The sequence below is a fragment of the Zootermopsis nevadensis genome, unplaced genomic scaffold (assembly GCF_977971745.1).
Source record: "Zootermopsis nevadensis isolate Lab colony 2312 unplaced genomic scaffold, Znev_1.0 Znev_ptg000025l, whole genome shotgun sequence".
Lineage (NCBI taxonomy): Eukaryota > Metazoa > Arthropoda > Insecta > Blattodea > Termopsidae > Zootermopsis > Zootermopsis nevadensis.
In genome coordinates this window covers 13076629-13102203 of record NW_028259157.1, presented here as the reverse complement: position 1 = coordinate 13102203, position 25575 = coordinate 13076629, and the positions used below count along the sequence as shown (strand labels likewise).

Here is a 25575-nt window from a genome sequence, read left to right as displayed (position 1 = left end):
AGCCGCCTAAGAGTGTACACGACGTCACAACGCAGAAGAACACCGTCATCCATCCGTGTTTATGGCGTGCACTTAAGCACGCTTGACTTACGTCGAATATCTGATCGTAATCGAATTCTCGGAGGTTGGGCAGGGACTGGAGGACCACTGTCGCGCCGCCAGTCGATACTGCAGTGTCTGCGACGAAGAGTCGAAGAAGGTTCTGGCACAGGCGATGGCCGTCGTCGGCGACGCACAGTTGCACCAGTCCTCTGTCCGTGATCGGGGTGGAGGCAAGATTAAGCTCGCGGAGGTCAGGACACGCCCGTCCTATCTGACGTAGCAGCTGTAACACGTGAAGCATATCTTCTGCCTCATTCTGAGCGTTCCTCCGCCTGCCATTAGCACGGGAACTTGTCGGTGGGTCAGATTTAAGCGAGGTTAGCTCTTGATGCGATAACATCGGGAATTGAGACGGAACTGGCTTAAATAGTGCCTTGTACACCCCACTATAAAACAAGTTATTTTTCCTGCTTTAGCAAGAGGAATGCTCCCATTGCCAGTAATAGAAACAACTCAAGAGTTTCTGCGTTTGGTGACATTTATTTGTGAACCCCCCCTGCGAGTAAATTGGAGCATTCAGTTGTAAGTCACATGTTCATCGGGCGATTTCTAACATTGTGTTTGATCTAATGTACCTGGTCTACGGTGAGTGTCATCCTGAGGTTGAGGCTCACCAAGTTCGAGAAGCAAGGCACGAGTCCCATCAGGACACTGGGGTTCATGTGCCTCAGGTACGAGATATTCAACTGTTTGAGGCTCTGAAAAGAAAAGAAAAGAAAATTGGTGTCTACATCTTCTCAGTCGAAATCAGAATTATTACGATAACTGGACATTTTCTTTAAAACTACCTCAGTTTCTCCACAGCGCCCTCATTTCGTTCGTTCTCTGTAATCCTTGTTTTTGGTTGGACCTGTATCCGGACTCTCCTGATATATCTCTATTTATTTTATTTATTACATAATGTTGTTTTGTCCTCATTCCACATTGTATCCCCTGCCTGCTGTAAGGTTCTGTCTCTCTCTCTCTCTCTGTGTCTCCCGTCTCTTTGGCTGGGCTGTGTACCCCCCCCCCCCACTTTCCCATGCCTAACCAAACATTTTCGCCCTCGGCTTACTCATTGCCCTGATGATGGAGACAGTAAGCGCCTCCGAAACATCGGTCAATTTCTACCAGGGTACACGCGGCCCAACATCCCAGAACACAGTCATCGTTTCGCCCATTATTTTACGTAACATTTTTTTATCTTCATTTTCTGTATCCATGGGGCGCAGGCCACCAGAGAGTGGCTGCTGCTCCGCCGAGTGAGTGCCTTGCCATTACCGGTACGCTGTTTCATTACGCATCGTAGCGTACGGATTTATCCCTCGGATCAGTGGCGGAGTGTGTTTCATGTGTCGGCCTCCAACTGCGATTGCAATTACAAATACCCTTTTCTGTGACCCCGAAAGGAAACGCAGCTAAAATTACGGGGCGGAAGGGGCAAACGAAATCACGTAGTTTGTTGCTGACGTGTTCATTTCCAAGTTTAATTGCCAGAAAATGAATAGCTGTCGCTAACAGACAACATAACGAAGCCTGGAATCTCCATTGGATAAGACTCTGGAGTCTAACTGGAGAGAATGTCAGGTTGCAGGCGACTGAAGTGAAGGAACAACACTGCCCTTGATCTCAGAATGAGACTTCCTAAATGCATGCGCTGTCCTGAAAACCGAAGTCTGTCTAATACAAATTCAGTCCGTACCGCGAAGTAAACATAAGGCTTCTTCATTACAACGATCGATTGGTTAATACCGTTTTATATTTGTTCCACTTTCAGAATATCTGTTGTTGGTTCTACAGTTTGACTGTGTATGTTTGTTTACTCGTAATGTAATGAATGTGATGTCATGAGAGGGCGTGCTGTTTCGCACCCAGTGTCTTCATGTCATGTCAGTCAATTTCCACAGGAATATACAAGTGGCTTCTGTCGACTGCCAGTCAAATTTGAAATGTAAACACACAATATACGGGCTGTGTGGAAGTATCAGCATCCTTTTGAGATTCTGAAGGAGTTGGGCCAAGATGAAGTTCAGGCACTGAAGGTCGTCTTGTCCTGCAGTTTTTCAGAAACATTTTTGACAACTAGAGGGTTTTTTTCCGTTCCGAAATAAATTCGCGAATCTTTCTTCCTAATCTTCTGCTAAATTACAAGTTTTAGGCCATTTCTCCGTCTCTTGGGAGAAAGAAATTTGCATTCTTGTGGGCATAAACTCGTGCACTTTAAAGTACTTTATTGATGTGGTACAGTTGGTTACAGGTGTGGGGGAAGTTGGAAATCGATGCAAATTTCCAGCGATTACCACAGCAAACCCTCCTCTGAACTAATACGATTTTCTGGATTTTGCCACAGTGACTTTAGGGATCTGTAATCTCGAGTCTTAATCTATATGCAAATCCAGATGTTGGGCCTGTTGATGGCACGTAAATAAATTCACTGATTTTGATGGTTAGCGGGCGTGCTGCTAAGTAAGGTTAAAATCAACGGTTGTGTTTCAAAATGCCCTCGTTCTTGTAAACAGCATTGCTTATAAAATAAAACACTCTAAGCGAATGGGTTAGAGCCGCTGTATATTCGGAAAGCTTTAGAAGTTGAAAGCAATCAGAAAGTAGCACCAGTTATGTACAGTATGCATATATTTACCTTGCAGCGCGCAGCTAAGAGTCTGAAGGCGGTGAGGAGATCTCCAATGCCGTGCGAGGACCAGTTTGTGAGGAGAGGGGTGAGAAGGATGTGCAGGTGATGGCGACGTAGGTGTGTCACGTGTTTCACTTCCTCCAACATGTCCTCCAGAAGCTGCGAAGCTGTGGCACGGCCCCATCACGGAAAAAAAGACAAGCAAACTCCAGACAGACAGGATTCGGCACATGGGCCATGTTCGAAAACGGCCCAGAGGTCATAGCTAACGTCTGCGAGTCATGATGTCAGCAGGTCACCTGTTTGTTCAAAACAAAACTTCTCAAATAATTTAGAAGCTAGGTGAGACTCAGGTTTTCACAGCGGCGAGTATGAAGATGGCTGTCTTCTGGGATATTGCGCCATGTCTGGGCGTTCGCCCCCTGAGATGGACGCAGTAAGCACCACTGAAAAGTCTGTAAACTTCTACCGGACCACACGGCGCAACATCCCAGATGACATCCATTACGTTAAGCCAAGTTTCCTTGATGTTGTAGCTAATAGTTTTACTGGAGACTTCAGCACGTTGTTCGAACTTTCAGACATCGGCGGTAAGTGAACGCTGAATGGGGACGAGGCTTTGATAATGTGAGTCAGGCGATCTGCTAGGAGGAGGAAGATAACTCTGCCGTGATGCTGCTCTGTCTTCAGATACCGTGAGTTAAAACATATTTTTAACATACTTGTTCTTCAATGGTGGTTATAAGAATGTGTTTCTGCAGGAACGTTCTTTCCATTGGATGTAGTCGTGTTCTTTGCAAATACGGAGAGCCTAAGTCGCCGACTCCACAGCCCCTGCTAGTAGCAAATATGCATAGAAATGGGTCGCAGTTGGTATTCAGGTCTTGAAATGAGAGAACCAGAGGGAAGGGGGAAAAGTGCGCTTTTATTTTGAAATGTCGTGGTTAAAGAGTGTTTGAGACGAAGTCCCGTAAGCTTCAAGAAATGGCTGAAATGAAAAGGAAGTAGTGAGTGACCAGTGCTCTGTTGTGTGCTGGCCTACGAAGCCACAGCGGGTCGAGGGGTCGAGTCGAAAGACAAGTGATCTCTGGGGAAATCAGGGCCGGCCGGGTGGTAGGTGACTTTGTGTGACAGTCAAATCAAACCATTTATATGAGGCTGCAGTGCCACAGGGCGACACAGACAAGAATTCCCGACCTATCCCTCAGAAAATACTTGATGTGTAATGCAAGTGATTTTTACGAAGCAAATACGAAACATGTTTATGGTTGTCTACTAGATTGTGGCGCCGTGTTTAGCTTGTAGGTGGATTCCAGCTTCTTGGAGGAACGTACCGTCTCCACCTTAAGCCCTGAAGTTGGAGACTGTGTGCTTAATTGAAAAGTTGGTATCTACCTGTAAGTCCACATGACCGAGAAGACACCCTGAAGTCTTCGCCGTGAGAACTTCGTCTCAAAAGGTGCTATTTCTAAACCATAAGCATTATCATGCAGATACTTTTAAATGTCGTGTGGCTGTGAACGTTCATTCTGTTGCTTAAGAACAGTAAGTCTGACTTCGTCGAAGACGGAGTTTATGAAACGTCGTGTTTTTTATGATTTAGCATATTTTTACTCTTACTGCGCATAAATCAAGGGGCCAGAAGTTTTTTGTATGGCGTTTTAGTCGTCGAAATCGGTTGAGTAGGCAGAAGTTTCCCGGAAATAGATTTTCAGTGGACCTTTGCCAGAAGAATGTTGTGTACGCTTGCACGAAATGCACTGAAAATAAAATGTCTGACTCCTGTGTGATTATTTCATTGGATCCTGGGAGTAAAATTGTCTCGGCGTCTCTACTTACCTGCTAACGCACAGAAGTAAAACATGGGATGACTGAACGTAGTAGCTGTTGGAGGCGTGAGTTGTTATGGCGACACAGAGCAGAGTGCAAAGGCGGCGATTGGCAGGGTTGGTAACAGTGCAAATGTATTGGCGAATTCTGTTTGCAGCGAAAATGAATTACGCAATCCGAAAAGCTATTATTTTTTAAGCGACTTAACCTGAAAATCCGTTACTATGCTTTACACAGGAAATAGAGAGCAGATACTAAAGTTTTTGCTTAAGATGGCTCTGGCTTTTTATAGGTTCTTCCTTTCCTTGAACATGATTCAGAACTTGCAATCAAGTGCGTTAATACAGGCAGTGGTTAACGGGAATTGCATTAAATGCGTTAGTAGCCTAAGTTGTGGCTGAAAAAGCGGCAAGGCCTGCATATTTTATAAACCTGATGGCATGGCGGAAGTTGTTCCGATTTCCCCCCCTCAGCAGAGGAAGGCACAGGGACATCAGTACTTCCTCATGACTGTCTGTGGAACGACAGTTTACTGCTTCGCCCATTTAGATTCGTCAGATATAATTGCATCCTCTTATTATTTGATTTTAAAAGACAGTCGTTAATTAATGTGTATATCAATATTTTTGGATAGTATTATTAAGTTTATTACCATATGTGCAAAGATTTACCGAACGTGCCTCTTGGAGGTTTAGTAGAAACTTATTTTATCTTCGCCGTTGGGAAAAGTCAGTATTTGGTGTGAAAATTAAAAAAAAAAAAGCTGTCTGGAAATACATGTGTGAGCCTATAAGCTTTAAGCTACAAAGAGTTCTTTGCTTGAGGTTGAAATTATTATGAGGTTTCTGTTAAAAATACGTAGAAAATCATTCTGTCAGTAGGATGTACAGAAATTTCGTACTTGAGATTACAGTATCGAAATTTTCATTGTTTGGGTTTCTCATACATTTGTAATTACGAGCTTGTTTACTAGCAAACACCACAAGTTAAATCCTAAGAGTCGTCTATTAAAGAAACAATAGTTATATAAACATTTCATAACAGAGAGACGGTGATGTTTTCAGTTTGTGTAGCAGGTACAATGCACACAATTTATCTTGGCGTCCGAGAAGGAAGGGGGAAAGAATGATGATGCGCTTTGCTCAGTGCCATGACGTATGAGCCTTGTAACAATGGAACGAACACCGCACCGCTCATAACGTCGTGTGATAGGCGAGAACCTTCTTTGCCGTCCCGTTGCGTAAACCAAGCCGTTACGATCAGAGCCAAAATTTCTACTGCGCAGACGCCAAGTAAACTGATGCGGATAATAAGAGTTTTGAATACAACCGGTTAGTAGTGCTGGGCGGCATTCAGTAAATCATACTGATTATGAATTATCACGTACAAAACTACAAGAAAGTCAATCTTCGTTTCAGAAACTATGAAAGTTCTGGTATTATGTTGGCGCAGTGCGTATCATTTAATGGTATTATTGAGCTAGTAAATTTTTATTGAACAAATCTTATGCCTTCGCCCTTTTTTTAAGGTTAATGACATTAATATTTGTGGGAATATGGCGTATTCTAAAGTTGAAAAGCAACGGTTTTAGAACATTCTAAAGAGGAACTGCTTCAGACAGATTGTTTACCTGCGCCGTGTTCACTATAGGCTTCTTTTAAATACAGCTTAATTAGTCTAAGTAGACCATGAATATTCCGAATTGAATTCCCTCCTGACTGAACCCTAGGCTTTATTTAAATCCGTAAATAGCTGATGTTCTGTCCCAATGTATTTCAGTTTTCTCTCCAGTGTCTGACGAATGGCTTGTATGTTAGTATTTGTTAGTGTGACTAATGTGTTACTTTCCTTAATGAAAGGCGGTCCATTCGCTAGGCTGTGTCGTACAGAATGGTGATAAAGTAGAATCTGAATAGAGGATTTTGTCGATGCTGTCAGAAGGACAGGAAGACTGAAATGTGTATGTACAGGACTGTGACTTTCTGCTACCAAGAGTCATTTGTTGGCCTCAGTAATATCTCCGCCATGTTGTAGACTCCAGTCTTAGTTGTACTGAATAAGAATTTCACTGTTGTGGAATCCTAAGGTTTCTAACACCAAAATAACCAGTTACCCTGAGTCAGTTGAGTGCATTACACAAACTTTTTTACCCCCGAGCTCTGGTTTAATTTTAACATCACAAGTGTTTTCTGTTAAAAGTCTAGACCAATTTTATAAACAGTTCTTGACTTTCTGCGACGCCCGGTAGCCTCGTGTGTGCTTATCAACGTTTCGGATTAACGTATTACCCCCATAATGGGTGTAGAAGATTGAGGCGGTACATCCCAATCTCATATATGTCTCTAAAGTTTCTTTACACGTGAAACGAGGCCTTCAAGCTAAGAACAACCAATCAGCTTTAGCTTGTTTTTAAGGAGCACTGAATAGTTTTGAAGCATACAGGAAACCGTGGTGTATGTTGCTGTTTTGACACACAATTTTATGCAATACGTCTCGAAATTAATTCGTGTCTCGGATGTACATCATTTGCATAGCACACCAACATAATACCGTAATAGTTTTGTAATTTACCTGGGTTTAAAATTTAAAATTTGGAATGAACTTTCTCGCAATCCGATACGTGATCGCTGGTTTAATGTCCGTTACCTTGCAACGTTGCTTCATAAATTCAAATCCATGATAAGAGTCTCCCATTCCGAATGAGAGGTTGAGGTTCTGGATCTGCTTTTGCAAGAGTACATGGAGGTGCTTCCGGTGGAGGGCGCGGTACTCGCTGATCACTTCCAGCATTTCCTCCAGCACGGAGTTTGCTATAAGAGACACACACACACACACACAGTGCACCACCTGGTGGCGGCATTAACACTTTCTAAGAGAACCACGAGACGTCCGAACGTACTGTACTCGTTTTTCTTTTCCCTGAAACATATGCCGTATTTCGGAGCTTGAACATTCGAGTCTTCGATTGTGGTTTCACAGTTTACAAGATCTCGAACAACGACGCACTTTTTCGAGGTATCACGTTGCTCTCACATTCTGAGATTTGAGGCTGAAACGGTGGTGCGATTGTGGATTGTGGTCTTTTGGGTTGTGATGCCACGAAGTGTTTAGTGGTCATAGACGTAGCCACGGTGGTCTAGCGGTTAGAACGCTGGCCTTGTAAGCCTGGGGTCTCGGGTTCGATTCCCGGCGGTGCCCGAATTTATAGCTTGTGTTGGGCAAGGCCGTGGTCTAGGCAACACTGAGTTTTCCTCCGTGGCATCCCAACAATTACTCCATTCACACACAGAAGAAGGCAATGGCAAACCACTTCTGGATCATCTGCCAAGAACGTATATGAACAGGTCCCAGTCCGAGAAGAGAAAAGGATGGAAGGATCCTGTTCATATGGACCTGTCGTCACACAGAACACTAAATAAAAATAAGACGTTTCGGAGGAACGTGCCGCCTCCATCGAGGACGTTCTTTTCCCCTTTAAATGTCGCGTCTCTAAACCCATACCAAAGCCATTATCTTTAGTGAAAAAAACTTTTCATTGCGTTGATACTTTTGTTTATCTTGAAAATTTATTTACTGTGGCCGATTTTAGCGATTGAAGTGATTGATAATCGATTTCTCCTTTACAAAATGTTTTCAAAGTTTTTCTGTTACTTTAATTAGGGACTCTAATACGCTGTCACATGTAGAGATAATCCTCCAGGAATTTATGAAAAATGTTTTATGTATTTTAAAGAAAATGTTTCTAATTGATGAATGTGCATAATAATTCGTATAATTCGGGCTCCGTGTTTACGAGGGCAACCTCTACGCATATAACAGATGACACCGCAGTAAGTTCACTAATCGCCAATTCTGACGCATGTAGTGGGTTAACTTCTCGTAAATCTCTGCATTATTCAGTTTAATGAAACGCGTTTTATCCACGGTGAAAGGTGATTACGCTGCACGTGACGTCTATGCGCAGTTGTAGACCCTAGGGAATGCTAACGCCATGGAATTGTTGGCTTGCAATTTTTATGACTGTTCCAAGTACAAATTGGCGTTTTCGATGCAAATCTGCAGTTGATTCCTGGTATTTAGGGATTAAAACGGACTCGTGTAGGTGCCTTATGATTTTCTATCTGTTGTTGTACGTCCTCTGTATCTTCCTGTCGTTTATCGATCCACTATGGTCTGTAGCTAATTTTTTGGCAGTCAAAACGCTGCTTCGGATAAAAACATGCAAACCTGTTGAAACGCCATATTTTTACGAAGCAATGTCGAAGGCTGTCAATTTCTGCGAATATTTATTTCCATCTGTTGTTGAAGTTGTATTTTATTTTCTTGAAGAGTTTTTGTTTAATTTTAACCGTCTAATCACAATAAAATATTTTATTAAATATTAAAATATTATTATTACAATTAACATTTAGTATTTAAAATATATTAAAATGATGCTCTTTCTATCGAAATGTTCGATTTACAATTAGAGCATCATATTTTTCACGACATGTTTCGGTTTTCAATGAACCATCTTCAGAGATTTTAATTTTCATCTCGGACCAAATTTTCACAAATTTTCCCAGATTGCTGTTCTGGAAATCATGTCCAAGGAATTCTTATCCTGTCCACTTGGGAGCGGTGTGGGGCGGGAGGTAGCCAACTAATGGGATATATTAATTTAGGGCTGCGGAATTGGGAATTATGATTAGCGGAGCTACACAGAATATTCCATGCCATAAATGTTGATTGTTCCTGCTTCCAACATAAAGTAAGCCAAATGTTAATATTCATTACTGTACGATGTAAATGTTACTCTAGAACATTTTATGATTCAGTGGTAGGAAAACCATGCAAATTCATTTGTTTAACCACGATCTTGTAGTGTTTATTTCGTGCATATTTGCTATACAAAAGCATCTGAGTGTCCAGTTGATTGCTATGTAGCATTGTAGGTGGTTAATCCTTTGAAGTACAATGGTAAATATGTGTACCATCTGCTTCAGTATTCAGTAACATTTTGTCCACACGTCGTATTTTTGAGTTTAATATGACTCTCAGAATAAACAGCGATCATTCTTGCTTTCTTTGTATTTAAATATTATTCAGACGATCTTAGGCGTCCAACGCAGATCATAGTGTACATTTTCACCGCCGTGAACATCTCAGGTTTAAGAGTTGTTTTATCTATGCTCGTCTATCATCGTCCCAGGATACCCTGAACAAGCATCAGGGTCTCACACTCTCTGTACTAAGTTCGGGGCTTCGTCTCTGACCGGCGCTTGGCTGTTCTCAGAAAGTTTTTTTATTAACGACACAGATCTCTGACTGTAATTACCGTCTGACGACTGCAGATTCTGTGTTGGACGCCAAGTCGTCGGTGTCTGGTGTTTGAGTAACACAGTGAAGTCATTTCGCGATGTTTTCGAGTCGGATGTGACAGACTCGACGGTGGGGTGAGTTTGTCGTGATGAGGATTAATGCGAAGTGCGCGCGATGTGGTTCATTAGTTTGTTCGGTGGGGAGACGTGATCCACTCTCTCGCAGTGACTGAAAGCAAATTTTGCGATAAGATTTCACTTGTTGCTGGAAGACTTTGTCGACGTAGACTTCGAAACACGCGGCAAATCTTATTCGCCCCAAAGTGACACGTATTGCGATATATTGAGAACTACTCGTGTCATAATACAGGACGAAGTATTAATGTGAGAACTAATTTTTAATCTTTGAGAGTGTAATCGCAAGGCAGAAGTACAGAATGAAACTTTGCAAATTTGCTAGCAGTTTTTGTTCCCTTACTCCGGATAAGCGTAGTAATGGGTGTATTAAGAGGTTATGCAATATCGCTGTCTCAACTGCAGAAGCTACTTGGCGGACGTCGTTTAGACTCATCGGTAGATGCCAGTGTTTCGGAAAACTTATTGTCTCCATCTTCACGGCTGGTTGATTTTTGGGTCATGTAACGACACTTTATCAGCTACATGTTTATTTTCTATTGAATGAGGTGGGACAGAAAGGGCTGGGAAGTGGACGCGGCTTATTTTAAAGTATTCCAGAATTCGCTTGAAGATGTAGGACGATACGGACTCTTACGGGAGTCAAACTTGGAATACTTTCCCGTTGCAGGAGCTGATCCGTATTTCTCAGTTCATAAATGGTGTAGGAAACAAGCGGTTGATAAGGTCGTTGTTCGCTTGTTTTACACGGCGGCAAGGGGCGGAGATGATCCAATTTGACGAGCGAGTGCGGCAGTGCGTGAAGACGCGGGCTAAGCACATTACCGGGTAATCAAAGGGGAACTAAGATGGAGGCCTGAAACACATTAATCTACTCGCTGTTGCTTGTGACTGCGCTCCAAGCTTTCGATTCTCAGCGCCTTGAGACCACTAATACTCGACGCCTCGTTTTGCTGCATTGTCGACTTTCGTTAAAAACGATATCTGAGATTTGAGGCATTCGCCGCTATGAAGATACCAGTGCTGGTCTTTTGGGGTGTAACGTCGTGTGGACTTATAGGCAGATACCAACGTTTCGGATAAAGACCTGAAGATGGACGTAGCATTTTGCGTCGAAACGTCAGTAACTATTTAAATATACACGGCGCACAACCCAGAAGATCAGCACCTACCGTTTGCTGAAAAGTCCTGTCATCGAGAACGGTCGACCACCTGGTGAAAATTTCAAAGTGGACAAGGGTACAAATGCGGTCGAAATATTCGTATTCCTTTGTATTTCAGTGTCTATAGTCTTGAGCAGTTTCGCTGTTGGTAAAATTTGTGACTCCCACTGATTGGATCGGCCTTGAACGGACATGCATTTGTAATGGATGAACTGCAAGATTAATGCCAGATGCAGACCCGTGAAGAAATCATTTGAGGGTCACCGACTGCCGTGAACTTGTGTTTGCGTTCTTCCAGTCTTAAGACGTTCCTGCCTTTGTTTTGTGAAATCGCGTTCCATACTTCAGAGTAGCTTTCGATATTAAAAGCGTAACTTCGCCGAGCTTTGGGAGTTGGAATGTGACAGAAGTTTTAACTAGTTACTTCTTTAAGTAGAGTGAATGCTCTTTGACTTTACACGGTTTCCGTCTTCCTTTTTATCATTTCCCTTTATTCCGAAGTTTTGTGCTTTTAAACTTCTCGAGCTCTGTAAGTAACTCGGGTTCTCAGTTTGTGAGTTCTACCGCCAGCCACTAGAAGAAAACGAATTTGCTTTGTAAAAATAAAACAAAAAAATAATTTGATAGTAACCATTACGCTGAAGAAATTTATGGCGAGATTTTCTTGAAACTATAAAAACAATATATTACCGAAGCTACTCATTACAAGTTTTTTCTCCAAATTATGTGCAATAATTGAACTCCTTCCTTTGTACTCTTTACCAAATATTATTAGGGCGATGAAATTAAGTAGCACGAGATGAGCGCAGCATGTAGCGCGCATGGGGTAATTGAGAGATGCGTAAAATATTTTTGTTGGAAATTCTGATGAGGTCACTCAGAAGACCGAATCGTAGGTGGGATGATGTTATAATGCAGCTCAGGGGAATAGGCGTTGGGGATGTGGATCGGATTCCTATTCGCCTTTCATCGACCGGGCGCTCGGGACTGTTCTACTTTTCAATTAATACCTAAATGAAACTTTTGAAAGGCATTTCATGTTCCCACGGCGGCGAGGATGACGATGTCAGAGGTTTTCATGATTTTAATCAGTCCCTACAAGCTAATGACGGAGTAATACCATGCTTTAATCTACGACCGCTCCCTCCCAAATCGTCTTCAATACATTCTTCATTCACTGTGCTCTGAGCTGCGGACAGCGTCGTTAAACTGCCCTCGGCTAACATGTAATTCATGCAAAGCGCATCAGATAGCATCGTCTTGAATACCAGATTGTTATTGGTTCTGGTGTAGGCCTATCAATATCATTCTTTCTTTCTCCATGTGACACAAAATCATCTCGTGGAGCGACATCGTCTGCCCTGGTTCTGCAAGTTCCATTACTCCGTCGATCAGAGATCACGTTGACAGTGATGTATGGCTTGTCATCAGTCCGGTACAGCCTAGTGTAATTCGAGGTCCGTGCGTCGTAAAGAGTCTTCAGTGGTGGACAAACCAATCATAAACAAATTAACACTGAAGTTCAGCACGCAACATGGCTTATTGAAGTGTTAAAACACGTCTCTGCTTTCCACTTTCCACTTTTCACAGAAGAAGGCAATGGCAAACCACTTCTGGATCATCTGCCAAGAACGTATATGAACAGGTTTCAGTCCGAGAAAAGGATGGAAGGATCCTGTTCATATGGACCCGTCGTCAGACAGAACACTAAATAATAATAAGATGAGGTGGTCTAGCGGTTAGAACGCTGGCCTTGTAATCCTGGGGGTCTCGGGTTCGATTCCCGGCGGTGCCCGAATTTATAACTTGTGTTGGGCAAGGCCGTGGTCTAGGCAACACGGAGTTTTCCTCCGTGGCATCCCAACAATTACTCCATTCACACACAGAAGAAGGCAATGGCAAACCACTTCTGGATCATCTGCCAAGAACGTATATGAACAGGTCCCAGTCCGAGAAAAGGATGGAAGGATCCTGTTCATATGGACCTGTCGTCAGACACAACACTAAATAAATAATAATCTCCACGGGTGCGGAGTGCGTGATTTTCCTCGTTCTGTCCGACGTTTCCCAGCAACTTCCATGAAGTGTACTTACTTTCAAAATACATTCTTTTCGTCTTTGGGTTAAAAATGTTATTTTGGTATCAACGAAACAATTCAGAAGCAAGTTAATATTTGGCGTAACTTTAATTTATGTTACCTTGTACTTATATGTACTTACACGAAATCATAGTTGCCTATGAAAAATTATGTATCCCCGTGTCATTGTTTGTCTTTTGCTTTGTAACACCGTATGCGCTAGTAGGTAAATACCAACGTTTCGGAGGAATATACTGCCTCCGTCTTCAGGGCTGAAGTGCTGAAGATGAAGGTTGTGTGTTCCTCCGAAATATCGCTACGTCACGTCGCGTTTGGCTCGCAGTCTGCGCTTGAGGATTTGTTTATGGAACGTACGGTCTTCATCAGCAATTGATTTTATGCACATTGAGTTCGTGTTACGTATTTTCTTTTGTTGTCTTTGTAGGAATGGATTGTGTTTCGCCTGAAGTGCCTCGTTTCTGAAAACCTTAAGTTATTGGTTTTGCTGCTTTGTTGTGTAGATTTTGCGGTTATAATTAAATGTGATTTCTGATGCAGGAACTGAATTCAGTTTGAGGGCATGCTTTATCTACGGTACTGTGGGCCCGTACGGAATTATGAAGTTACAAACTAGCGTATGAATGATTACAGTCCATTCAATCGGACAGTAAGGAGTAATGTTTTGAGTTATTTAGGCTGTCACTCGACGAATGAAACGGAACTGTCGCTACTGAAACGTCGACCCTTTATTTTGATACCGTTTTCCCCTGGAGACGGAAACAGCGTTTTCAAAACGTCCATCACGAAACCTCACAGTAAGCATCTGCCTTCTGTGATTTAGGAATATCGGCAAATAATTAGGAAGCACTTCTTTGGCAGTTCGACACTTCGGGAAGTTCCCTGCTTCTGGATTTCCAATCAGTATTTAGAGCCATCAGAATCTGGACTTCAGATGGAGGCGGTAAGTTCCTCCGAAAAATTGACAACCGCGTACAAGACTACACGACGTCATAGTCCAGAAGACCGCAGTCCATAGTAATAATTTTCTGAGTTCGGGGGTTAGGGGGGCAGACTGAGTGATAATTTCCTGTGGGTTAGACCTGGGCGGAGTTCGAACCCGCAGCTCAGGGAACCGAGGCCGCGTAGCAGCTTCTTTCGGTGCGTGGACAAATGATGGTTTTGTTTGTCTGTTCGTGATCTGACACTTCCTACACGTTTAAAAATATCGAGATTGAGGTAACTGAAGGTCGTCTCTTGTAAAAACAAGTTAACAGTTAAAAAATGGAACGATTCAACTGAGAATGGGGGTCCGGACGGTGGTTTGGTCGCTCGGTTGAGTAGTGGAACCGTAAAGGGTACTTTGTTGAGCTGCCAAGTGCGTGGGACAGAGTGCTTCTTCAGAAGCTAATAGTCAGTTAACTAGCCTGGAACTTCTCTTAATTAATATGAAACCCTGCAACCCTAAAGTTACCAAATGTGCCGAGCTATAAAGGGGCCTGTCATTCGGGTCGTAATCAAATTAGATTTCGCGAAGAAATTAAATTAGGTGAGTTCTTGTCACCATGCAGTTCAGAATTATCCGCCTTGCTCTCTGTTGTTTAGAAACGCGAAGGTTAAAATGCGCAAAACTGTAATTGTACCTGGGTGTGGAACCTGGTTTTTCACATTAGGGGAACAACACTAAATCAGGGTTTCTGACAGCAGAGTGCTTAAGAGAATATTTGGACCTCAGTGGGGGTGCAGTGACAGGAGACTGGATAAAGCTTATAATGAGGAACTTAATAATTTACACGTTTTACTAAATGTTATGGGGCTTTGTATTCCTCAAGAAAGCACAAGGAAGACGAATTATGCTATAATTATAATTATAATTAGTAACTGGCTTCAGTGTTATTTTTGCAACAAGATTAATTCGCTTCGAAACTGCAATGAAATAGAAGAGAGCAGTTGCAAATATGTGCCACATTAAATGTTTCTCCTGTCGTAGCTTTGTCATTCTGCCTCTTTGTCTCTCCCATTATGAGCGAAGTAACAACTTTGTCATGACGGCCTGATACTTACTTCGTGCCAATGTTAAAAGTAATTACATTTCAGAATTATTTCCGAGATGTGCGATCCAAACTGAAAAGTAACTGATACTTTTGTCGACTTTTCCTATTTTCAGCAAAATTAAATTATCAACGCCGAATCACACAGCATCATTACAGCCTCGCCTGTGTTCTGAGGCCAATTCAGTTCCAACGAGACTTTATTACATTCCCAGTGCGCCTGACGTGCAGTCAAGAGATAACTGGGTTTTGGCTGAGGAGACCTTAGGGAATTACAACTGAATAAACAGCGTGTTTCATGAACAGTCTAACTTCGTGCATTTTACTTGCATTACAATTTAATATCGATCTTGGAAAATAGGTTATGGAGATGCGACCTGGACTGATGTAGCTCGTGGCATGTCTGAGAGGCGGGCTCTGATATTAGGTGTGTTGAACTATTTTGGCTACGTTGTCACAGAGTTCCACAGTCGTAAGTAAAGAAATTACCTGGGTTTCTGAGACTGACAAAATATGCGACAGTCACAACTATCTTATACACGAGATACGAGGTTTTCTACGGCAGTGATAATGTCGGTTTTCGGTCTTCTGCGTGGGCTTTCAGGTTACTAACTACCCTACGTAATTAATTTTGAATATTTTCTAACGCTTTAATTACGTCTGGTTCTTATGTTATCAATTTGAAGACCGCCTATCACAGTGCCTTGAAGTGGGCGACGACCTGTGCTTCTGATTGGAAGTAAAATTCTCTGTACCCGTGCTCGTAATTCATTGGAAGCTAACACAAGCAGAATTTACCAGAAATTAATTAGTGTCGTGCTATTGTTTTATTAAGTGGCATAATGGTGCGTGTTTTCTGTTATGGAAAGCTTGTTAATAACATAGCATAATGGTGTACTAGACATGTGGTTGTATTCTGCGCAGATTAAATCGATGTTTATAAATACAACTACACCTTCAGTGTTGGATGACAAGTTTAAAATTAATTAAAAATTGACTCGCAGAATGAAAACTGGGGTTCTGTATTCCCGTCCGATTGATCGTCATGTGGACTGAATAACAAACTGGAGTAATAAATGAATACGTTCAGACGCAAAGCAGCGTCCCATAATACATTTCTAATGGTTACAACTGAATCTGCTAAAAATTACTGCCGGAACTGTATGAACAAATGCATCGTGGTATTTAATTAACTTCGTCTGGTGCCCAGGTTCGGAGCTGTAAATCCACTCAGCCACACGTGTACACGGCGTAGTGCTCGGTTAAATTCCATGGATAACTTTTAGTAATGTGATGTATGGAGCAGCTGTAGTGCAAATTACGACAATCGCGAGTATATTTAAGAACAAAATATTCTGATCGTCCATGCGCCTGAATCTGATAAGTTCGGTCTGAGGTTCTCACGGCGGTGAGTCTGATGATGATATGGGTTTTGGCGCCAAATAGACTCATCGGCATATGCCAGCGTTTCGGAGGACTTTTCTTCCCCCATCATCAGGGCGATGAGATTCTTCGTTGGTAAACTCGTATCATACTACACGGCGCTTCAACCCAGAAGACATCTTCGGACTCACCGCCGTGAAAACATCAAATTCTGCTTGGGGACAGTATGTTCCTCCGAAACATTGGCACATACTGACATGTATCTTCGGGCTAGAAACCAAAAGAACAGTTTAATTTTAAATAATAGATGGCAGTACTAAAAAAATAATTATTCTTTCGTAGTTTCCCCCCGGAGTAGACTGATGTTACGTGACGTATAATGGATCGTAAGTGGAAGTGGTCGTGGCCATAGCACCCAGGAATTCGCCTTAAGAGTGTGCGGTAACTGTAAGTGGGTCAATGAACACAGCGCAGTCGAGACTGCAGGATATGAGGCCGAAGCTGTGGCACACTGGACGTGACAGGAGTATGACGGATTATCATCGGACACTGACTGATAGGCTGTATGATACGACTGTCAGACTGCACGACCGGACAACTTTCTGTTGTGTGCCATCTTCGTGTAGCAATAAAACTTCACAAACTCGAAGGTCGTCATGGCACAGTGCTGACTGACCGGCCGCTTTTACTACGCGAACACTTGTCTTCTTTAATCCGAGCTTAGGTCGTCTATATTTTGCTTATCCAAACTATTGCATTTGGTCGTCAAAACATCGCTGTTACTTTATGGTTCAGAATCTGCAAGCTCTTTATGGATCCCAAAGGTAGGGAGTAATGTGTTCATAATAGCCAGTCAGTGAACTCTCATCGAACATTTTGACATATGTCGTTATTATACCGTATCTTCACGGCCTCTGTGAGCGCTTTCAAACATGCATATAGGCAAAGAAGTCGAAAGTGGGTTTCTCTGAGTAATTCGAATAGCGCAGTACAGCATTAAAGCTACGAGGAACTTGAGTGCGTGTTTAACCTCGGTAGTAGACGGACAGCCTCAATCTGAAGCCCCTTGACCATCAGCAGCCACTGGGTAGGAAGCTGGATGGATGCCAAGGTCGATTTCACGTGGTGACAGAAAAATGCGTTCCTCAGCCGAGAATCGAACCAGATCGTTCAGCCACTTACTCTGATGTCTGCCCGGGGATTTCCTGGTAGTGGGATAAGCCCGTTTAAGCAAAGCCTTCACGTTCACGTAACACGAAAGAGACCCTCGAACCGAGTTGAGTGAATAACTGAATTCATATAAAATGCTGGTTTGGTACCACTGGGGCTGCTCTCCAGGGACTTAACTTTATTCCACGTTGTGAGACGCCCGGTATGGGGACCACTGCCAAATGACGATGATGGGTTTGACATCACCGGGTCTGGACGACATGACACATGCATTGAACCCAGGGCTCATTTGATAGAGAACAATGTCGATTCACCGAAACGGACATAAACCAGTTAATGACTGTTTCAGGTAATCGTGAATTGACTGCGATGGAGATGATTACGGATCAAATTAAAACGGTTATTGAAATCTCTTGCATGGGAATAACAGGGTTGTAATGAACATCGACAAGTTTATCATCTAACGGCATGCAGTAAAGGAAAGAATCAGGGGAAATGGGCGGTAGACATGAACGGATTTTACGAAACGAAGGAAATTTGAGACTCGGCCTGCGTGGTCTCGTCTTGTCTCTCGGCTGACGTAAAGGAATCACACATGGTGACCCGCGTCCAGGAAGTGGTCGTGAGTGGGCAACGACTCCTTTGTTTTCTTCAGCACGTTCACTCAAGTGGTGAGACGGGACATTATTATAGGCCACGGCCACTTCTGACCACGATTCATTATTCGTAATCACAATAGATTTTTTTCATTTGTGATAAATAATCCCTGAAATAGATTCACTGCCGCACAGCACCCGAATAAACAACGACAAATCCTATGTAACATCATCTCAAGAGCAAAGTGACATTTTTTTAAAAATTTGTTTCTCATGGTTGTTGAAACGTCCCTTCAAAGTGGCCTCGAAGAGAAAAGGAATCACGCACATGTTGATGTGTTCATTAGACGGTGATTTCCCATAAGGCGCAATATACCAGTAGACCCGTAATTCGACATATCTGGAATAGACGTTCAAAATTGTGGGCAAAGTGCATTTGATAAGTCTGTTCGTTAAATCAATGTTGTGATTAAGTTTCGGTCGCCTCTAGATCTGCAGCAAGAAATCTTAGCGGCTGAGTACAAGATTAAATTAATAGTATCGCGTGTCATCTGGACTGAATTCGCGGCACACTGGTTGAAAACCACCGCAATAGAACTTTTGTTTGGGTTTGCGTCAAGTCAAGTACCTCGTGTTATTGATGTTTGTTTGTGGTTATATTTTTTAACATTGATCTTTTCGTGTCAGCACATTTTCCTGCGGAGGAAAAGTTTTGGGTGAAAGTTTAATGTACAAGTTCGTAATGAAATCGGCTTAAAATATTTAGCGAAGACGAAAGTGCCGCTTGGGCAGTTACAGGCGGCTTCATGTTCTCTGTTGCGACTGACCCCCGAAGCGAGATTGGGGCTTCAATTTAAAGCCATTTTGTTCGTGTCGTTAGAAAGGGTGCCATAATTTGAATGGTATCGAAGGCAATTTTATAATTTCCACGTCACGACATGGGCAAGACTCTTAACGAGGACGGAAAACAGTAAAATTCTGTCTCTCATATTTTCGCAAGTAGAAATGTGAAATGCTACAGGATGTTCGAAGACCGGTCTGGACACATTTTGCAACATTAGCTTTAAGAGTTAATTTACAACATTCTGTGGCAGGCTTATAGCAACCACCTCCTTTTTCCATGAAAGTCGGGGACCTCTGACTAGCTGAGCGTACTGTTGGCTTTTTGAGCAAGGGCTTTCTGATCCAGTGGTTCCACCAACAGCTTTTCAGATTTATACCCCACACTGCTGTGGTACGTTATGAACTTTTCATTATCACCTGTTACAATTTTATTGAAGTCTTTCTATAAGTTTCTTCTCTAGACTGGTGTCTGATTCGGGCTTCTGAATGCATTTGTACTTCCATGCAAGTGCACGGAGTTTTCCTCCGGGGGCTTCCCCGGTTTCTCCGTGGCATCCCATTCACACACAGAAGAAGGCAATGGCAAACCACTTCTGGATCATCTGCCAAGAACGTATATGAACAGGTCCCAGTCCGAGAAAAGGGTGGAAGGATCCTGTTCATATGGACCTGTCGTCAGACAGAACACTAAATAAATAATAAGATGAGGTGGTCTAGCGGTTAGAACGCTGGCCTTGTAATCCTGGGGTCTCGGGTTCCATTCCCGGCGGTGCCCGAATTTATAACTTGTGTTGGGCAAGGCCGTGGTCTAGGCAACACGGAGTTTTCCTCCGTGGCATCCCAACAATTACTCCATTCACACACAGAAGAAGGCAATGGCAAACCACTTCTGGATCATCTGCCAAGAACGTATATGAACAGGTCCCAGTCCGAGAAAAGGATGGAAGGATCCTGTTCATATGGACCTGTCGTCAGACAGAACACTAAAATAAAAAAATCAAAATTCGGTCTGTAAATGCGAAAAAAATGTTTATGCATTTTCTGGTCTTTTAATTTTTCTTTCGTGTGTTTTGGTGGGCTGTGTTCAGTCATGATTATGACGCCTCTGCTGCCATGGTGTTTAGTGTCTGAAAATGATTTCCTGGATTTCAAGGGCTTTTGCCCTATCGTATCCTATATTCCGTACTGTTTCAAAAGACATTGTGACTATCGTCCTTTTGTACATCTGTCCTTTCTGCCTTGTCTTTTGTGAGTGCTGAAGTCTGTTTAAAATTAAGACATCTGAGTAAGGTCTTTATTTTGCCTCCTGACGTGCATTTCCAGTTAAGGGCTAAAGTTGAGATAAAGTCCTGACTGGTCACGTCTCGCGCGCCTAACGAGCGTTGACAAATGGCTGTTCAGCGTCACAGTATTATTGATTAACAGTGGAAAACCGAAGTGATTGGATAAAAAAACCTGATCCAATCCCAATTTGTCCTTCACACGTAAAATTGAACTGGAGCCACGTGACTGATAGCAAAGTCATTACTAAGCTTAACATTTTTTTAAAATTGTGGACGAAGGTCAGATTGAAGGTTCTGATTGAATTCACAGCAAAACACAGGCAAATAAATACTTGATACGAAATTGTGTGTTTCGTATGCGTAAAAGTCTCAGCGGAGCAGGAAACTGTACTTACGCATGTGGACAAACGGGCCCTCGAACTGAAGATAGTCTTCCGAGTCGACCATCGATATCATTTGCTGCCTGGACGGGCAGTCATAGCACAGGCGTTCGAAGTGGTTCGCTATGACTGTCATCGTAGCTCTTCGCAGCGTCGGAGGTTGATGGCGGAGAGGCATTTTCCACGATGTTAAGGCTGCAGATGCAGGCTTGTGACTATGAGCCGATCGGGGCGATGCCGCGTAGGGCCGGAACGGTTATTCTTAGTCGACAAGCATTTTCGCTAATGGAAGCGTGCGGTTAGAACAGCGGTCACGCACCCAGGGCACGCCAAACTTCCTGCGACGATGTTGTTGTTTTCGGTTGTCTCAGGACTGAAGATGGAGACAGTGTGTTCCTCCGAAACGTTGGTATCAAGCTACGCTGCGTCATTCCCGTGTGAACTACATGCCTCGTCCATACCATATCTTGATTTTGTCGTCCCTGGTGAACGGTGCAAATTATGGGGCTGCCCGTTATATAATTTTAGCAAATATTACGTAATAAAAGAGAATATCCAAAAAAAAATACGCATGCTGGTCCTTCTCATACGTGTATTTTCTTATTTTACCGATCTTGATTGGGCTTGATTTCGGATAAAGTGTCTTGTTGGAAAGCTAATTGTACTACACATGTCACACTGCACATAATCAGAAGTTGTTTCCTTGTGTTTCGTTAAATATTCTCTATCGAAAATGTTTTATTAACATTTTTAAACCAGACTGAGATCTAAGCCTGCGTTTTGCACCATTAACAATAAACGTTTTCCAAAATAATAGTTCCGTTTTTAAGAGATGCGAACCAAAATTATATAGGGATGCATTTTGTGACAGATGCCAAGTTTAATATAGTTTCTTTCAGTAATTTTGGAGATTAAACTTGTGGACGGACAGCCCTACTATCTTTCGCATTTTATGTTCATGTCGTGAAATTCGTATGAAACGCGCAGACGTTTTCGTTGTGTCATATTGCTTACGGGCCTGAACGGGGTTGGCTGCTCGCCGTTTTATGAGTAAAGGCACAAAGTGGGAGAGAGAAGTGATACACAGAAAGAAAGAAAGAAAAAGGAGAGATAGAAGAGAGGAGGTGGAAGACAGGTACAACTGAAACTGGGTAGTGAACGAAGAATGCGTACGCAGATTAGACTTTTTTTTAATGTTCTGTCTGACGACAGGTCCATATGAACAGGATCCTTCCATCCTTTTCTCGGACTGGGACCTGTTCATATACGTTCTTGGCAGATGATCCAGAAGTGGTTTGCCATTGCCTTCTTCTGTGTGTGAATGGAGTAATTGTTGGGATGCCACGGAGGAAAACTCGGTGTTGCCTAGACCACGGCCTTGCCCAACACAAGTTATAAATTCGGGCACCGCCGGGAATCGAACCCGAGACCCCAGGATTTCGTTCAGTTCGTACACCATACTGTACCTTTCGGAAAATAAACTTTACACGCACTGGTCTGTATAAACAGATTGATTCAAAGCTCTAGTACAGTATTTATGGAGGTTGCTGGGCAGATCATTTGGAGCAGACAATGCAACAGATTTTCTTTCTCAGATTCGCGACGCTTTCCGAGTTACGGGATTTTGTGTTGATGTAGTTTTTTGTTATCAGGATTGTCTGTTTTTGCAAAATGGAAACATTCAGTCTAGTAGACATTATCCGACGTTTCAGAGGAGGGCACGTCCTGCATCATCAGGGTTATGAGTCTCTGGTCCCCTGAAACGTCACTCAGTTTGCCATCTTAATCGTCGTCGGCTGAGAACTTTAGAACGCAGAAAGCAATTGTCTCGTACTCAGACAGAGGAAATTGCTAGGATACTCTCCTTGGCGATGATTCGACATGGCCTGTCTTACCCCACGGACACTCTCGTGGACTGGGCGGCCTCGGGCTATATATTTAACTGGTACACACACCGATGTTGTGTTCCCAGCGCCAAGTTATCCGAACCACCACGAGTTAATTTGGGAATGACTTACAGACCCGCGAACGTGAGATGGGTCACAGACCTCTGTCATATTGGAAACATCCCACGGGTCGTCAGGTGCTGTACGCTGCTTGTGGCGCTATGAAGGGTGACGTAATATGAGATACGGAACACAATACATAATTAAGTTTTGATTTACAGCTATGCCAAATTCCAATAAAATAATGCCATTTTGTGTTTGCAAATTGCATTCACGAAAAAAATAAGAGATATAATTCGGGAAGTATTTGCTACCGTGCCGTTCAAAATTATTTATCTTCCTCTCTCCAGCCAAGAAACAGAGTAATTAAAACGTACAGAAGTACAAATCTTAATTGTAAATCAGAACTATAATTTAACCTTTCTTTTGTATTGGTACAAAACTTGGTCTTCATGAAAAGGAGCTTTATCATTTCTGCTGTTTGTCAAATATTATTAGGCTGATCACATCAAGGAAAAAGAGATGAGTGGGGCTTGTAGCACGCATGGGGACAACAAGAAATACGATAACAATTTTTATCGGAAAACCTGAAAACAAGAGTCCATTTGAAAGGTGGGGGTGCGAGTTTGTTGAATTTTGGCCAGGCAGGGACCGGGGGGGGGGCTTTTGCGAACACGGTGATGAACGTTGTGGTCCCATAAAAGGCGCGGGATGAGCACGCGGTGTTTGACTCACTCTATCGTGAAACGGTGCAGTACACCGTGTTAAATGAACTGTTCGGAAGGACGTGGGTGGAGGCATTGCAGTATGTCGTGGCTTCCCCATGATCGAAACGATCTGGCAGGTGAAGTTTGCGCGAGGGACGGCTTGGCGTGCGAAACGTCACGTAGGGTCCGCGTCGTCGGGTGTTCCTTGCACGCAACCCTCATAGCAACCTTGACTGACTTAATAAGCCTCCCTGCATGAAAGGGAAATACACTGAGCCGTCTTTCAAGAAGCAGTCGAGGGCGCGGGAACCCGAATATCGTCGACAGCCACCGGTCGTACCGGAAACCTGATAGTCCCGCAGATGCAGTGAAATTTCGCCAGATGCTTCAGTGCTAGCTGCGTGCGTGCACTGGGCTTGTCATGTTTTCGACCTCAACTTATTGCCCTTATTTAATAGTCAAAGATGGGGAAAGACAGTCATTGAAATTTTTATTCGATTGACACCCGCTTCGATCTTTGGTCTCTAAGAGTCTCATCTGCTTCAGAAAAGTGCCAGGAGAATGCGCTAAAATAGAGCACGATTATCTTATTTACGGTCGATTTCAGTGCATTTTATATAGCTCATCACGCTTACATAAATTGCCTCAATATAAACATAGTAGTTGAGGATGGTTGCCTTCTGGATCGCCCTGATGATGGAAGCAGCAAATACCTCTGAAACACGGCGCAACAACCCAGAAGACGGCCATTTTCATACTCACCTCCATGAAAACCTCAAATCCTACAAAGTATTATTTGAGCAGCATTAAATTTGAACAAACCTCTTTACATGTGAAATGCTGTTTGCCTTCTGTGTAGTTTTCATTTATTCCAAGAAGTTTTTGCTTGACTGCTAATACTGCGTGTCTCTGCCGTTGCCAGTCGCTAGCTGCTGGTGTTGGCAGCAGTAATAGTGTGACTTACCTGGCAGTTAGGCAACTTTTCTGACGTAACTTCCCAGCAGGTTGCCACCATAAAAGTGCCAGGCGCCCTGAAGAATCATTGCTTCATCAGACAGTTTATGGACAGTAAACCCTGGTTTAATAACGGGACCGAAAGCGATGTGAACTGCTGACATTCAAGTGACCTTATCATTGTATCTTAAAACTCTTTTGTGGGTGCAGTGTGTTAACTTTAAAATGTACCGTGGTTTGTTCTTGCTCAAATGCCTTGTTCCCGTGGTTCGTCGCTGCTAAAGAGCGAAACGTGAATCTATGACTTCTGTATGTGCATGACATTTGAGTTTTCGTTGATGAGAAAACCAGATTGATTTAGTTTGACAAGAAAGCATTTGGGCAAAATTAGTCAGTGTAATGAGAACAATTTTCATGACATTGGGAGTACAACCAACTCCTGAAAAGTTGGGTATGCCGTGTACATCAGACAGTGGGCAGCTTAATTCTCCGATTTTGTGAAGTGACTAAGGAATTCGCGGGAAGCTTGTCGGCGACGTCTTTCCAAGGCAGTGAGTTTACAGCATGTCAGACGCCTTTGAGCTAAAGATCTACACGCAGGAAGTAGATTCCAAGACTGAGTTCCAGAGAGTTGTAGACTTTTTCAAGCGGGCCATGGCGCATGCGTATGTGCAATTGACTTGTTATTCAGTAATCACGCACTGAATTCAGCTTTCGCCACCCGTCAGCATCGATTTGAGACTTGAACTCTCTACCTGCTCAGCGTCTTTCTCTAACTCGTCTGCAGTTTTCGCCCTCCACATAACACCTCAGTTGATATGACGTCATTAGGGCGTTTAGGCCTGTAACTCCATAATCAGTCGCCCTTTGCACATGCGATAAGGCTTCTGACTTCCATCCGTTAGTATTCGGTTCGAACACTGCACCCGGAACACCCCCTCCTAATCCCCCCCCTCTCACCAGAGGATTGTTCAGTTGGCTTTGACCACGGTTTAAAGCCCAGTGGTAAGGATGTGTACCACCTACATTAACAATCTGACGAG

At 43.1% G+C, this 25575-nt stretch overlaps 2 protein-coding genes across 4 annotated transcripts in view; one reads left to right on the top strand and one right to left on the bottom strand.

Moving 5' to 3' along the window:
* LOC110836377 (uncharacterized) overlaps nt 1-21157 on the bottom strand; it is a 29872-nt gene extending 8715 nt beyond the window's left edge. Inside the window, exons 1-4 of one of the 3 annotated variants that reach the window (XM_087355869.1) lie at nt 20941-21157; nt 7193-7356; nt 678-800; nt 92-325 (exon numbers count right to left, since the gene is read on the bottom strand). In XM_087355869.1, the coding sequence (XP_087211995.1) occupies nt 92-325; nt 678-800; nt 7193-7356; nt 20941-21103 (684 nt within the window). In that variant the 5' untranslated portion in view covers nt 21104-21157. Of the gene's footprint in view, nt 1-91; nt 326-677; nt 801-2722; nt 2884-7192; nt 7357-20940 lie in introns of all 3 variants that reach the window. The other 2 variants (XM_087355867.1, XM_087355868.1) reach the window with 2 other exon arrangements.
* Nucleotides 2936-25575, top strand: part of LOC110836381 (ribonucleoprotein PTB-binding 1) — a 135277-nt gene continuing 112637 nt past the window's right edge. Inside the window, exons 1-2 of the mRNA XM_087355864.1 lie at nt 2936-3058; nt 3298-3411. The gene's annotated coding sequence lies outside the window, so the exon portion shown is untranslated. The remainder of the gene's footprint in view (nt 3059-3297; nt 3412-25575) is intronic.